Source organism: Ambystoma mexicanum, chromosome 5p (assembly GCF_040938575.1).
Source record: "Ambystoma mexicanum isolate Mex_15411 chromosome 5p, UKY_AmexF1_1, whole genome shotgun sequence".
In the NCBI taxonomy this organism is placed as follows: domain Eukaryota; kingdom Metazoa; phylum Chordata; class Amphibia; order Caudata; family Ambystomatidae; genus Ambystoma; species Ambystoma mexicanum.
The window spans coordinates 1,108,496,420-1,108,511,428 of NC_090930.1; the positions used below are offsets into that span (position 1 = coordinate 1,108,496,420).

At 46.6% G+C, this 15,009-nt stretch overlaps 1 protein-coding gene across 5 annotated transcripts in view; it reads right to left on the minus strand.

The window, feature by feature from the left end:
* Nucleotides 1-2,343: 2,343 nt before the first annotated feature.
* RNF144B (ring finger protein 144B) overlaps nucleotides 2,344-15,009 on the minus strand; it is a 511,196-nt gene continuing 498,530 nt past the window's right edge. For all 5 annotated transcript variants that reach the window (XM_069613583.1, XM_069613582.1, XM_069613579.1 and 2 more), the window contains one exon: nucleotides 2,344-6,390. In XM_069613583.1, coding sequence (XP_069469684.1) covers nucleotides 6,250-6,390 — 141 coding nt within the window. In that variant the 3' untranslated portion in view covers nucleotides 2,344-6,249. The remainder of the gene's footprint in view (nucleotides 6,391-15,009) is intronic.

A 15,009-nucleotide genomic window follows, 5' to 3' on the forward strand; every position in this document is an offset into this window, starting at 1 on the left:
TTGTGTTGCTTGGTTTACAACCCTGCCAATGAATGGTCTTTCCATAGGCTGTCTCGTTTTGTTTTACGGGGTCCCTGACCCTCTCATTCTTGATAACTTTAGCCCGAGCCTTCCACATATGTGCGGGTCCCAGACTCGCAGTGATGTCCCTTGTTCGTTTGGCTCACTTCTCTGCCAAAATGTCCATCTTTTATTTGTATAGTTCCCAGGGTCCCAAACCTTATCTTGCTTTGGCTTTCTAGCTCCTATCGGACCTCCAGCACTCTGAGCTTCTCGCGCACCTGACCATTACCATCCGGTCCACGTTTTCCAACTGGCATCGCTCCGGTGCGAGGCTCCTATGCTTCTTGGCTGCTTTCCTTGTTCGGTGACTTGCCTGCCAATCACTTCTTCTTTCTCTGAGAAAACACCTCTGAATTTCTAGGATTACATAATTCTATAGAAAACTGGATGGATGCGTTACGGCATGAAGTTAGAATCATGTATGTCTGGCCAAGGTATTATATTGTGGAAATTATTCTGTGGAACATACATAGTTTTGACATCCTGCCCTTCAGGGTTCACAGCATCCTCCTCCCATTCTCTGGTCTTTTGCTGCCTGTCGCCCATCCAAGACACTGTGGTCCTGGCCCCGCACTTGCAGTGCGCAAAGGCACGCATCCAATATATGTTTGGGGGACATGGAGCATAAGTGTCCTTTCATGGTGGTCACCCCATGCCTGCTTATTTTTTTGGGGTGGAAACGTGGTGTGCGATATTGTGACCAAGAAATATTAACCCAGCCCAAAGGTGTTTAATTGTTATTAGACAATACCTTATTATGCAGGCCCATGTGAAAATGAAACCAATTTTAATTTGAAGAAAAAAAAAAAACTTCAATGGGTTTTTGTGCAGTTTGAGAGAATCCGTGTTTTGTCAAAAGAAAATCCTAGCAATGAAGGACACTTGTTTGAGGTGGCAGCAGCATAATTTACTTTTGAAAGACACATATATTTGCCGGAATACCTTTGCTGTAAGTGCAAAAGCAGCCAAACTAACGAGGGAACCAAAGGAGACATATTGGACTATCTTTAAAACAGAAGGAATATGTACTCCTTTAAACGGTATACAATGATGATCATGCGTCATGCGTCCCAAACACATATGTCCCAGGCATACAATATATCAAGCATTCATGCACTGAAGCTTATGAAAACCCCAAATGATACTTCTATCAGAACCATATGAATTCTTTGTTATGCATTAAGACCTAAATTTCACCGTAATTGCTTCTTGCAAAGGGGTGTTGCCACAAGCGCACCTTCCAGGGGTCTGTAACCTTTGGCTCTCCACATCCTTTGAACTACAACTCCCAGTAGCCTTAGCCAGCATAATCAATGGTGAGTTGTAACCCAAATCTGGAGAGCCAAAGGTTGCAGATCCCTGGCAAACAACTGGTAATACAAGTAATCAGAGTAACAAATAAGAACTTTGGACACGGGTTAGATGGGTGGTGTGCGCACAACACGGGCTCTGTATGTGTGAGCTGGACACGGGTGCAGGAAACAGCAACACATCCGATAGGTGTTTATGCACATGCATGCAGGGTGACATGGCAGACTAAGATCCAATTAATAAACACAGTGAAGAGCTCTTCGTGGCAGGAATCGTACATTACCAGTTTTCACAAATGTAGAATAGAATGACAAAATTCACAGTACCACAAAGTGCTGCTCACCATAAAGCACAACCCAATGTTATTCTTTTCGAGTGGCCGACATTAGTACTGGTACTCCAGGAAGTCAAAACTCCATGTTGGCTGATGCACATAACTCTGGGTAAAGTTAAGTCCAATAACGCAGTCTCTGGAAGTGGGCCCCTTACTAAGTAGGAGTGCCCAATTTTGCCTCAGCTATTGCGCTGGCACCAATGGCCAACATGCTTAGCAATTCATACAACAATGGGATATTAATCATATTTCATGTATGGTGCAAGTCGTGTCCTAATGTGTGGTGGATGTCTTACTAAGCGCTTGGAGACAGGTTTATGTAATTCCTTAGCTGGTGAAGCCGTCTGAGGATTGTGATATCTACTGTTTTGCACCATAAATCATAACAACTATTGGCAATGCCAACATTTCTGTCTTTTGCGTAGGCATGGGAAAGGTTTTTGCCATGCACTGCCATAGCGGTATTAACTGCCCATTGATGGTAGCAGATGCAAAATGGTGCGAGTATCTGGGCAGATCATAGAAGTGCCTGACAAATGCCTAGTGCTTATTCAAAACCATTGGCTTTGCCAATGCTGGTTTTAAACAGGACTTCAGCGAAGGACAAGCATAGTGCTTATAAATAGAGTGGCTGAGGGCAGACCAGGGTGAGATTTTTATTACACCAGTAGCAAGTTTACAGTTCCAATTAAATAATGAACTCTCAGAAAGACTAATTTGAAAATAATACTGGCATGCACTTCGAGCACAACATTTTATGTTAAGGCTTGATAGGGATTAGCATGGCAATGGGCAGTCAATGAGTGGGTAAAAAACCAAACAACACCTACAAGTTTTGTGCCCCTCCTCATATGCCATTTCTCTCTAGCTGTACTCTAATGCAATAGTTTCGGCTTATATGTGGCACTTTAGCACCAACTAATAGCCAAAACTAAAAATACTATTTCTTTCATTGGTCGATTGAAGTCTGCCATTACTATCTGAACACAGGACTATTTCAAATACTTAGGTATTGAAGTGGGTGATACTTTGCCTACTGTTTACTTCTAGAGGTTGCTGAATGAAGTTCAAAAGGTGATTACAATAGGTGCTTAAGCCTTGGTTGACCTTGTTGTTAACAATAATTAGTCGTACAGCACTGCCCACAATGATAATGCTGTCTAGGCTTGTGTATGGTTTTCCAGGTCAGGTCATGTTAATTAGGAAGACGTTTTTCAAATAACTTGATAGATTACAACAGGGTTGTCCAACTCCAGGCCTTAAGGCCTGGAAACATGTCAGATTTTCAGGATACCCTTAATTACTATTCATGAGATAAATTTGCATACAATGATTCTAAACGTATGCAAATTTTTTCGCAAAGATATTAATGAGGGATAACCTGAAAACAAGTCATGATTTCCGACTCTCGATGCTTGGAGTTGAACAACCTTGGTCTACAACAATTTGTTGATATAGAATAATGAGACACCAACAGAAGCATTAATCTATGGGCAAAATGAGTCATGAGTTAAATGTTCACTCCGGATATCTGTGTTCATCCTGTAGTGAAACGTTTGGAATTTGACATGGACAGTTCACCCCTTCATGCATCCAAGATAGAATAATTGAGCACCATTCATTATTCCTGGTGGGATGGAAGCAGATGTTTGGACCCCTACTCACACTGAACAAAGTACGGAATGAGGTAAATGGGAGGAGAAAAGGTTAAGGGTCCATCTTGCTTCGAGTTCCCACAATCAGCAAACTATGTTTTTTGTGGATCTTTACCAGCAGTAGAATGTTTTATTTATTTTTCGCTTGTTAGGTGCTTGTACAGCAAGTAAATACTGTTTCAAAGCGCCCACAGGGCAAAGGGAGGGAACAAGGGAATGAAACACTTTAAACAACGCAAAAATATTAAAAACCGCAGAGGGAAAACGGATGAATCAACTATGCTTTGAGTGTATTCAGAACGTGCAAGTGCAGCAAGGAAGAGGGTAGAGGGGGTAAGTGCTGGAGTTTCTGTGCTCGTGGGTGAGCCACAGTTGAAGTGCATGGTATGGTGAGTGCTACATGGCCTGGAGCCACGTTGTGTGTAAGTACAAGCCTCCAGGGCGGAGGGTGCGCCAAGGCAAGTGCTGGGGGTAGACAGGAGCTAGAGCGATTGGGTGTGGGAGGTCAGGGGCCAGGCGGATGCCTAAGAGCGCAGGCACCAATCACAGCAAATGTGAGATTAGCAGATGAGAGAAGGGAAGGAGGAGGTAAAGAGGAAAGTCTTGAGGAAATTCCGGAATTCAAGAAAGTCCTGCTCAAGGTGCAGAGGGAGGCAGAGCCGATAGTTTGTTACTGAATTGGGTTCCTGTATCTTTATAAGTGATTCATCAACCTGATCAGTCTATAAGTGGAAGGTCAAAACATCCTCACATATTCTGTCCTAACAGCAGCTAGAGCTACAAAATAGGTTGTATGGACATGGGCGTGTATTCTCGTTAGGGAGAAAACCAGCAATCTCAAATTGGAACGGATCCATTTTAGGTGTCCCTACCTTGCATACACTGCAAAGAGAAACGTACTTGAAAGAAATCCCTCTCCGACACACTAGCTAGACTATACAAATATTTTTAGAACAGCTTATTAAGAATATTCCATGCATCACAGGTTGCGACAAATTGGCATCTCTAAAAACATACTGCTATTTGTCAAACCCATCAATTAACCAAACAAAAAAGGTAACACTACTAAATTTATAGCATTGTGAGTGTTCTCAGATTAACATCCAAGAGCTGTGCAATGGAGCTAGGCTGTGACTCCCTTGTTTGCAGACTGGCTAGAGGATTTCGTACATAATGAAAGGCAGAATGTGAACCAAGTTTAAAGTGCACAGCGAGATCAAGGAGACAATCTATACAATTTGGACCCACTTTCGAAGCTCCATTAACGTTTCCATTTAATCTTTGCCACCATGATGGACATTGGGGCTGACAATGATAAGCCAGTCCATGCATTCAATTCGCCATTACCTAGCAGCCACTCTGGGCCAAGTACATGCATGCATTGGTGTAGGCCTCAGGGTTGCACTAATATAATGTTCTCGAGTTTAAATAATAAAATGTCTTATTTTAAATAATACGCGGCATATTTCTGCGATACCCTTTTTTTGCAACCAATCATAATATTGTAGCCATGTAGAAGAAAACTCTTTGCATGAAGATTAAGAACTTTAATAAGCCCCTCTGCTCCAAGCCGCCATACTGTCCTCTGCCACCGTTTTCTATTTAAGTACTTTAGCTGTGTCTTTTCCTGTTGATATTTACCCTCAATTCGTTTGTTTTTTGTTGGGCTCCAGGCCTCTCTGGCGATGCCAGCCTTTTATAATAATAATGGAAAAAGTACAGTTAAGAATGCGGACAAATGTTAAATACAAAGAGGCACAGAAGCATTATAGGAAATGTCAATTAAAGATTAAGTGCATTATCTACTGATTGACACTGGCAGGAAATGATGTGTTTAATGCATTGGCCAGATCCCGGAATGTTTGATATGTCTGATGAAGCGGTTATTCTAAATGCTCCGTTGCCAGACACCCTAAAGGTAGAATTGACAGATATAGACCGTCATAAGCCCCGCCATGTTTTAGTCTCAGAGTAACTTCTCTTAGAGGTGCTGCCTCTTCAACGCCTTAAACTAAAAGACATTAAGTCCCTGGAGTCACGTGCAAACATACCTCCTACAGAATCCCACTGATAACCCCAAGCTCTCCATGATGCTCCACTGCAGGCCCTCATGTTCCCAAATCCATGCGGCTCCATGCAAGCAGCCGAACTGCAGCAGCTGAACCTAGCAATGGAACTAGCTAGAAGTTGTGTAGGGTAATCACTCGCAGTAATCAATCACCTATAGAAGACCAGAATGTTACGCATCAAGTTCCCTGTATTCTATAGTGTTGGCTTACAATGCAAAACAGACGAATCATTAACTGTGAGCATAACAGTTGCAGGAGTTCAAGAGAAATCTTCATGCGGACTTCGGCCCAGGAAAGAGGTTCGAGTGGCAGAGGGAGGGAGACAAACCCTTCACCACATCCTCTTCTCCTTCGCTTGATGTCTGAGGTCCGAGTTAAGAGAGAACACGCAGGTGTCTGCAGGCTGGAGACGAAACAAAATGCTGGACGTATTTTCCGTGAAGAAAGCATGCCTACAAGATGTAAATACCTGCGGCACATTTGTACATTTTAGAAATCCTCGGGGAACACAGAGTGTGCGCAGGCTGGTAATTATGATCGTGCCCACACTGCGGCTATTGATGGATTTTCAACGTCAGTGACTTATGAATAAGGACTGTATTGCAAGAGACACAGATGCAATAAAAATGAATACCAAAATAAATTTTAAAAAGGGCGGCGTCCCGTTGCCACTCCGCGGGCCAGCGAGCAGACTCCTGGCATGGAACAAATAGGCACTTGTCCTCAGTCTTGGAAAGGCCTGGCATCCTCAGTGCCAAAAGCCCAGTCTTTGTGCTTTCTCGCGTGTCCAGTCCATCACGGAAACGAGCAGGCCATTTTAGGTTGTTGGTGGGCTATGTTTTTTCTTCTTTCCTCGACAAGACTTGCAGACGCAGCAAATGATGCACGGGGAGGCCAGAAGCAGCAAAGGCGAGGTCACCAGCGCAAGGATGCCTAACCCCACCAGAATCCCCACAACCTGCGAAGGAAACAAGAAAAGAGATTGAGCAAACAAGTCAGGACATGTCATCCTTCATGCACACAACAGAGTGATTTCCCCCAACTAGAGGGACATGGTGCCTGGTGTATATCCACCAGCTTAATGAGTGTATATGAATGCAAAGTTACAGTGGGACCCTACTTGGCAGAGCTAAATGTGATACAACTAACACCTGGGCCAGAATACAACTACATACTTGGCTTATATACACAGAAGGGTTCGGTGCTGCAAACAAGGCGCCTCTTGCACCTTCTTGGTGCCTCTTAAACTCAAGTTACATGTCTCAGCTTCAGCTCCCGGTTAAAAGCACATACCTATAGCTTCATAGACTAAAGGAGAGGTCATTATCGTTTGATAATGACCGGCCCACCGAGGGGCAGAAGACGAAGTCAGGATATTATTCCAAATGATAATGGGCCCCTCAGAGGCCTGTAAGACTATTAGCACATAGTGCCAATAACAACATATATAGTACTATACTATATAGAATACTAGGAATGCAGTCAATTGCAGCTGTATTGACTGCATTCCGAGTATTCTGATTGGCTGAGAGGAGTGTCGCGGCTGGGGCATCAACAGAGGACTCAAAACCAAGATGTTTGTTTCAACGTTTTTTATTTTTGGACAAGAGTAAAAAAGGGATTAGGGTTAACTAAGGTTATGGTTTGGGCCTTGCAACATAACTAATCAGGCTTCTTACGATCATGGTCCAGAGTCATTCCCCTCTCTGTTATATTTCCACCCCTATGCTTGGGGGGGGTGGGTGGAGAAATCGCTCGCAATCTTTAGCGTTTTAAGTGCCTCACAATATTTCAGGGCTCAAATCAAGGTCTTCCTTATTCTCTGCAGAGAACGTCAGGATGTCGCTCCTCTGCCTTGTTTGGGGGAATCTGTGACCATCATCCTTGGTGCCTGGGGTAATCTGGACATGGGTCAGGTGCTAGACTCTACTGTCGAACACCTCAGGTTTTAAGGTGTAACCTCTTCTGTACGTCTTTAATGTCTGTCGTGTGATTCTCCAACTTCAGAACCTCACCAAGAGTGTGGGCTTTAATCAATCAGCCCTTCTCTTCCCCATCCTCGCTTCTTTCTACTCACCTTGATCTTGCTCTTGCTGCCTTCCTCGAATTTTCAACCCATTCAAAAATCCTTCTCGCCATTTCTCTTCACCTTTTTTACACTCCCATACTCAGTACACTGTTAAATCACCCCATCTCTAGTCTTAACTCTTCTCAATAAACCACCTTAGCCCATCCACCAGTTTAATCTCTCTTCCCTCCTCCTCTTAAATGCTCTGCTGGTCTCAACTCGCTCCAGTCCCTTCCTCCTCAAAATTCCCCTTCACTTCCACTCTCCTATCTACACTTTTCTTCCTCAACTCTCTGCCACACACTACTCCTCACGCAGACTAATTACGCCCAACTCCCACACTCAATAATTCCTGCCCCCTTCGACCTTTTCAAAGGACAGCCCATGGGACACTTAATTTGATTTTTCAATGTGGTTGAATTGGGTCAGCGATCGCTGTGATTGGCGCTTATACCAGGGAACTACAAATCATGTGTGGGTGATATGCTAGCACAGCCAGACTTGGTGCCACGTATAGGGTCATTTTAAGGGCGGACACCTTAGGCAGTGCCATGCTTAAGTTTGGGGTGAAGAGTGTGATGTAAACAGATCACAATGTACTGTGATGTGAGAGAAGGCTCCTGCAGTTTTCACTGGGGTAAGCCATGCCTGGTTCCAGGAGCTTAGGCGAAACCAACATTCTGGGAGGGCAAGGGATACCCCAGGGATGTTGGTACAATCGCACCTAATTTGCCTCAGATCTGAATGTTACAGACTTCAGGCCCTGAAACAAGTACATGTTCACATTTATTTCAATACCAGCTCATGCCAAGTTTAGAAACATGGTTATGCTAATAGAGTTTGTCGGTTTGCATAATGTGCAAATGCGCAAAGATGGTTTTAAACAAACGTTGCATGGTTTCTGTTGGTATTTGTTTACTCAAGGTAGCACACAAGAACCGTGTTGCAAGTCCATCACCTGTGGGGCATTACCGCCATTCCCATTCGTGCAGAAAATGCCAGATTATGCATGGTATTCATTATTACTTTTAGTTCGCCGTACGCATCACATTGCCAAATTAATAAAGGCCACCCACCTTTCCAGACAGTCATCCACGAAAAGCATTATCCCTAGGGGAGATATAAGCCTCTGCCTCTTCCTGTGACTTCGCCCTTAACAAGCACTGATGATACCAGGCAAGGAGCGGAGGGAGGGTCGTATGGAACGTGACGAGTTGCGAGTACTGAGAGTAATGATTACTATCATGCATGATCTGGCATTACTTACCATTTCCCCTTCCTAGTCACCTTCTATACTTAATGAAGATATAGCAAGCATTGAAATGATCAGCCGGAATGGTGCATTTAACACTAGTACCCAGTTCAACTAAACGTTAGTGATATAACCCAAACACCAGTCGTTCGACGGGGCGTAATCTGACGGATGTTAGCCCCCTCGAGTCAGTGGATAGAAAACTCATCCCACCGCAGTATTAATGACTTATAAAGAAGCTAAGAGAGACCCATAAAGCTGCTGGCAGATTCCCCGAGTGGGCATTTTGTGGCCATTAAACCTTTTCTAGCAGAACTTCTTGGCAATTCCATGGGCGTCAGAGTGAATTCAAAATGGTGCCAAAATGTCAACACATCTAGGTTACCGGCCGCAGGAGTAAATCCTTCTCTTTGCCCTGACCCACAGTGATTTATAGTATTTAAAGATCAGATTAGTCTTTAGAACTAGATAAGAAGGTGGCGCAACTTTACACCTGCCATATTCATATTAGGGGAAAACCCAGAAGTCCCATCACCCATAGCAGGATTAAACTATTATGCTGGACAAAACAGAAAAAGCAAACCTGTCACCATAAGGCGCCCAGTTTACCATGTGTGGGACTAAGGAGATTGCTATTAATATACTGCACTGGAGCAAACGAAAGCATGTCAACAATGTCAATGGGCCCATAGGGGGTAGTTGTAGTAGGTCTAGTATTACTAAAATACTGCTGCATGGGGAATCCTGCAGTGCAATCCTGGAACCAGCGATGCGCAAGGGCTCTGTCTTTTTCATCTCGTAGGATGGGTTAAAACAAGCGCCTGGAGGTGCGCTTCAGATCTGCAAGTGTGGACAGCAACACCCAAGAGTGGTGCCTAGAAGATGAGGTAAATAAATTGACATCCGATACTGGAGAATGGAATAGTTCCCTCTGGCCACACAGTGGGAGAGGAAACATCCCAGGGTGTGCGCGTATGTGCTCATAGTTCTCTATTCAATTCCCGAGCAAGCCCACAGGACTTCTTATTTGAAGTCATACTCATTCAATTATAAACCACCAGAAAGGCGGGTGTTCTTGGAGAGCAGGGAGATTCCATCGGAGATGGAAAAGTTCCATGAACTGGGCTACTTAAACTGGAGACAGAGTTTGTAAATCCTGGATTTTTCATCCAGACCATACACTATGGTGATCTTTTCAAGATAATATGCGGACTGAACAGAAATCCATTAGCAAGCATAGATGCATACTGTTGTATTTGCTAAGTCACAAGCAAATCTCCTTGTGCCATGGATGGTAAACCAATATGGGTGATGACAGAATTCCAAAGATGAGGGAGAAGCTTTTCCTTGTGGTCAGTTATTAAACCAGATCACACCAATTGTTGTAGCTCAAACGTCAAACCTTTTCAGGTTAGTATGTAAAAAACTGTCAAGAACGCCTGCTATTACGCCTAGTCTTTCAGATTAGACTCTAATGCCCAATAGACAGGCAGGTTTGTAAGCATTTGGCATGTACTTCTTTATTCATTATTATTAAAAGCTTTATATGGTTAAAAAATACATTCAACCTTTTGCCATTTCTCATCAAGCATAAAAAAAGAAAAAGATATGTCTTTATACTATCATATTGTCAGATCTACTTTCTGGTAACTCACACAGCCAAGCCACCAGGCATAGGAGACGAACTCTGGGTCTCCTGTGTCTGCTAAGGTGGACTTGGCAACCAGATAGTCCGAGATGGCCATGTTTAAAGATCCTACAATAGGGGGCGCTGTTGCCCACAGGAGAAGATGGCCGCTCCTGTGTGAGCTCCGGAGAGAACCAGGGCCGCTCTGCAAATATCACCGTTAAACGGATCCGGTTTTACAAATCCGATGCATGAAATGAGTGGCAACGACTGGTCAACACGACCGTGAAATCTGAGCAACAGTGGTGGCTGGACTTCGAAAATACAGCGGCACGAAGATTGCGCGGGCCTCTGGGTCGAGCCGGCGCTGAGAGGGGGGAGGAGCTCGGCGTGCGGAGGGCACAATCCGCGCTCTGATCCCAACATCCAGGCCCGCTCCGGGCGCTCCGCTCCACTCCGGGCGCTCCGCGCCGGGCGCCTACTGGATCTCCCTCCTCGCGGTCCGTCGCTGCCACCCCCCGCCCACTTGCCCCGCCGAAAGCTGCTGAACTGAGGTACTCCGACCATCCGAACTACGATAACGGGGCTGCGGACACTGCCCTCACGCGCCGGCCAAAATAACACGGATAAGCGGGGCGGCTGGGGAAAGGCGCTGGAGCGGCTCGCAGTGAGGGCCTCTATATCGGACAGCCGGGGGGTGGCGCGGAGCCCCCGCGAGGGCGGTTCCTGCTATCCGCTGGGGAACGCGGCCCCCCCCCCGAGATACTTCGCGCTTGGGCCTAAAGGCCGCGTAGGCCTCTCGCGGAGGCTCTGGTGCTGGCCCACCACGATAACTACCTGTTGGACGAGGTTTGGCGGTCGGGTCAGAGCTGCCTGACTAACGCGGGCCGAGGGGGTTAGGCCAGGAGGGCAGCGCACATATCACGACGGCACACGCCATTGTCACTGTGGGCCACCCAGAGAGGACAGAGCGCTACACGACCCAGGCAGACCGCGGGATAATGCCCAAGAATCACGGACCCAAGAAGAACAAGGGGACGATCGACAAATTCACCACATCTACCCGGAGGAACTCGGCAGCCGAGATGGAGGAACCAACGACCCAGATGGAGCAGTGGAGCCCACCGTCCACTCTGATGGCCCCCCAGGCGGTCTTCCTCGCTATGCAGCAATTGGTTCTCAGCTCTGAACGACAAATTGGATGGGATTACAGCTGATGTGGCCTCCATTAAGTCGAAAATGGACAAAACAACGGCACGTATTACGGAGGCGGAAACTAGAATTTCGGGCACGGAGGACGCACTCGAGGCCCTGAAAAGTACGGTATCCACGTTGGCGATTGAGCTGGGAACGGTCAAGAATAAGTGCGAGGACTTGGAGGCGAGGTCACGGCGAAACAATGTTCGCATTTTGGGGGTACCTGAGGAGGCGATGAAGGGCTCCATGGAGAAGGGTGTGGAGGCCCTCCTTCGTACGGTGCTGGGGGACCCCGGGTGGTCACCCATGTTCATTATCGAGCGAGCTCACAGATCCATGGCCCCGAAGCCGGGAGCATACCCTAGACCGATAATTGCACGCGTGTTGAACTACAGAGACAGGGATCTGATATTACGCACGGCGAGGGAAAAGCAGGAGCTACGATGGGAGACCAGCGTGATACGGATCTACCCCGACTTCACACTTGCAGTGCAGCAGGAGAGGAAACAATTTACTGGTGTCAAGAAACTGCTCAGCGACCGACAAGTCCAATACGCCATGCTTTATCCGGCTAGACTCAAGATTCAGTACAAAAACAAAATCCACTTCTTTACCTTCCCTGAGGAAGCCGCCAATTTTGTTGAGACACATATTCCCGCAATGCCAGGGAGCTCTGAAGCCAACAGTCAAGATTGACTGGTATGAAGGTACTTCGTTTGAATGTCACTCGCTTTATGTGTTTACTTCCCCGTAGGGGACTACAATGGCTGAGGGTGGGCAGAATTTTATTTGTATGATGAGCCTTGCCGAAAACATTTCCCGTGGCCTACCACATGTGAGAGAGCAACGCCGGAACCGGCTACTCGTATGTAAAGAATCTAAGAGCATTGCCCTGGTCATCTCCACAGGCCCCCCTGTAGCAGGTGCATATGCAGAAAATTGGTGGGGGGGAGTGGGATCCGATAAGCACAGTAGATGTTCGGGGTACTGTGAGGGTGGGGGTAGGAGGGGAGTTTGAGCTGTTGGGAAAGAGTTATGTTACGCATTGGGGGAAAGTAAAAAGCACACAGTTAAGGTACGTTAGCAAATGTCGAAATATTGTGAAACAATTTGTTGCAGACGCAAACCCGCAAACACCTTACAGGGATGGCTGACACAAACACCGACAATATTACGATAATGAGTTGGAATGTTCGAGGCCTGGGCTCTAGGGTTAAGAAGCGGAAAATCACAGCATATATCAACAGACATAACCCACAGATTCTTTTCCTACAAGAAACACACTTTGGACCACAACACGGGGAACAGTTGGTCCCAAATTGGGGTACTCACCAATATTTCACGACCTACTCGAAGAAGGCTAGAGGTACGGCAATTTTGGTGCACAGGACCCTCCGATTTACCTGCAATGAGGTGGACTGCGACGTCGGGGGCAGATATGTCCTGGTCCACGGCACTCTACGGGACAAAGAGGTAGTCCTCCTAAACGTATATGGTCCCAATGTGGATGACCCGGCATTTTACTCCGAGGTCTTTGGGAAACTGGCACATTACCCTACTGCTCACCTGATTTGTGGGGGGGACTTTAATACCATTCTTGACGTGGGCATAGACCGCACCTCGACACAAACGAGGACACTGTCTAGAGCCGCTCAGGCAATTATCGCTCATATGGCTGATCTTGGACTGAAGGATGTATGGAGGACACTACATCCCACCGAGAGGAGATACACGTATTTCTCCACTGTACATGATATGCACTCCGGGATAGACATGTGGCTGACTGATAGCGCGGTGTTAGCCTGGGTGGCCGACACTCGGATGCTACCCAGGACTTACTCTGACCACTCCCCCATCCTGATGGAGCTCCGCATACCCGACGAGGCAAAGTGCAGGCCGCCATGGAGGTTCAAGCCAGCCGCATTGCGCGATCTGGTCTATAAGAACGCAATAGACCAACATATACTTGAGTTTTTTGAATTTAATGAGAACTCTGTGCCCTCCCTTGCGACATTGTGGCAGACCTTCAAAGTGTTTATAAGAGGTGTATCCATATCTAAGGAGAGTGGCATCCTCAAAGATATCAGAAACAGGCTGCAACGGCTCGAGACGCAAATAACAGTGTCACAATCCCAATATGAGCTTAATCCATCGCCACAACTCACGTTGGATATAAAAAATAAGATGGAGGAATACACTGAAGCAGCGGACCAAGAGATCCGCTACTTCGACAGACCAGCGGCAGCACGCCGCTACGGTGAAAGTGAACGCCCGGGGAGGTTGTTAGCCAGGGCTGTCAGGGGAGAGAGGGGGTCAACGGATATCCCATGCATACTCACACAAGACGGCTGGGTCACCACAGATCAGGCCAAGATCCGCAACACTTTCTATACATTCTATGCAGAACTTTATTCGCCCCAATCCAATGCCACAGAGGCGGAGATTGATCAATATCTCACCCGCATCCCGACAACACTTCTGGCTGACAGTACAAGAGATGCACTGGAGGCACCGATAACTGAGGCAGAAATCATTGAGGCAATTGACGCTCTCCCTAATGGGAAGGCCCCGGGCACCGATGGCCTCAGTGCAGAATTCTACAAAGAGTTTAAGAATCATCTAGCCCCCAGATTGCTAGCTATGTGGACCGAAGCGCTGGAAAGGGGAGAGCTCCCTGAGACTACAAGGGAGGCAGTGATAACGTTACTGCTTAAGGCAGGAAAACCCCCGGAAGACTGTGGCTCATATAGACCTCTATCGTTAATCAATACGGACGCAAAACTATTAGCCAAAATACTTGCCACAAGGTTAACACCTTGGATGCCATACATGGTCCACGAGGATCAGGCTGGATTCATCCCCGGCAGGTCCACAGCCTCTAACATCAGAAGATGCCACGAGGTCATAACCACGGCACCACCGGACCAGCAGGCGATAGCTGTATCATTAGACATGCGTAAAGCTTTTGATACGGTGTCCTGGCCATTCCTGTTCGGGGTGCTACGCAACTACGGGTTCGGGCCGAAATTCATGAAATGGATAAAGCTATTATACTCGTCCCCTCAGGCCAGAATTAGAGTCAACGGTTCACTAACAGAAAAACTTGAATTGCGGGGGGGCACTAGACAGGGTTGCCCACTATCGCCATTACTGTTTGCATTAATAATTGAGCCTTTAGCGGATATTCTGAGGCTCCACTCCGGCGCATGCGGGCTAAAAATGGGCGCCACACTACACATCATAAACCTATACGCAGACGATATCTTGCTGTATCTGAGGGAACCAGACAGAACATTGGGGAGGGTCCTGCCCATGGTGGAACAATTTGGTAGAATCTCGGGCCTACGACTCAATCCCAACAAATCAGAAGTGTTCCCAATTACTGAGGCCACTGTCAAACCCCAAGACCTGTATGGCCTACAGTGGTGCCCGA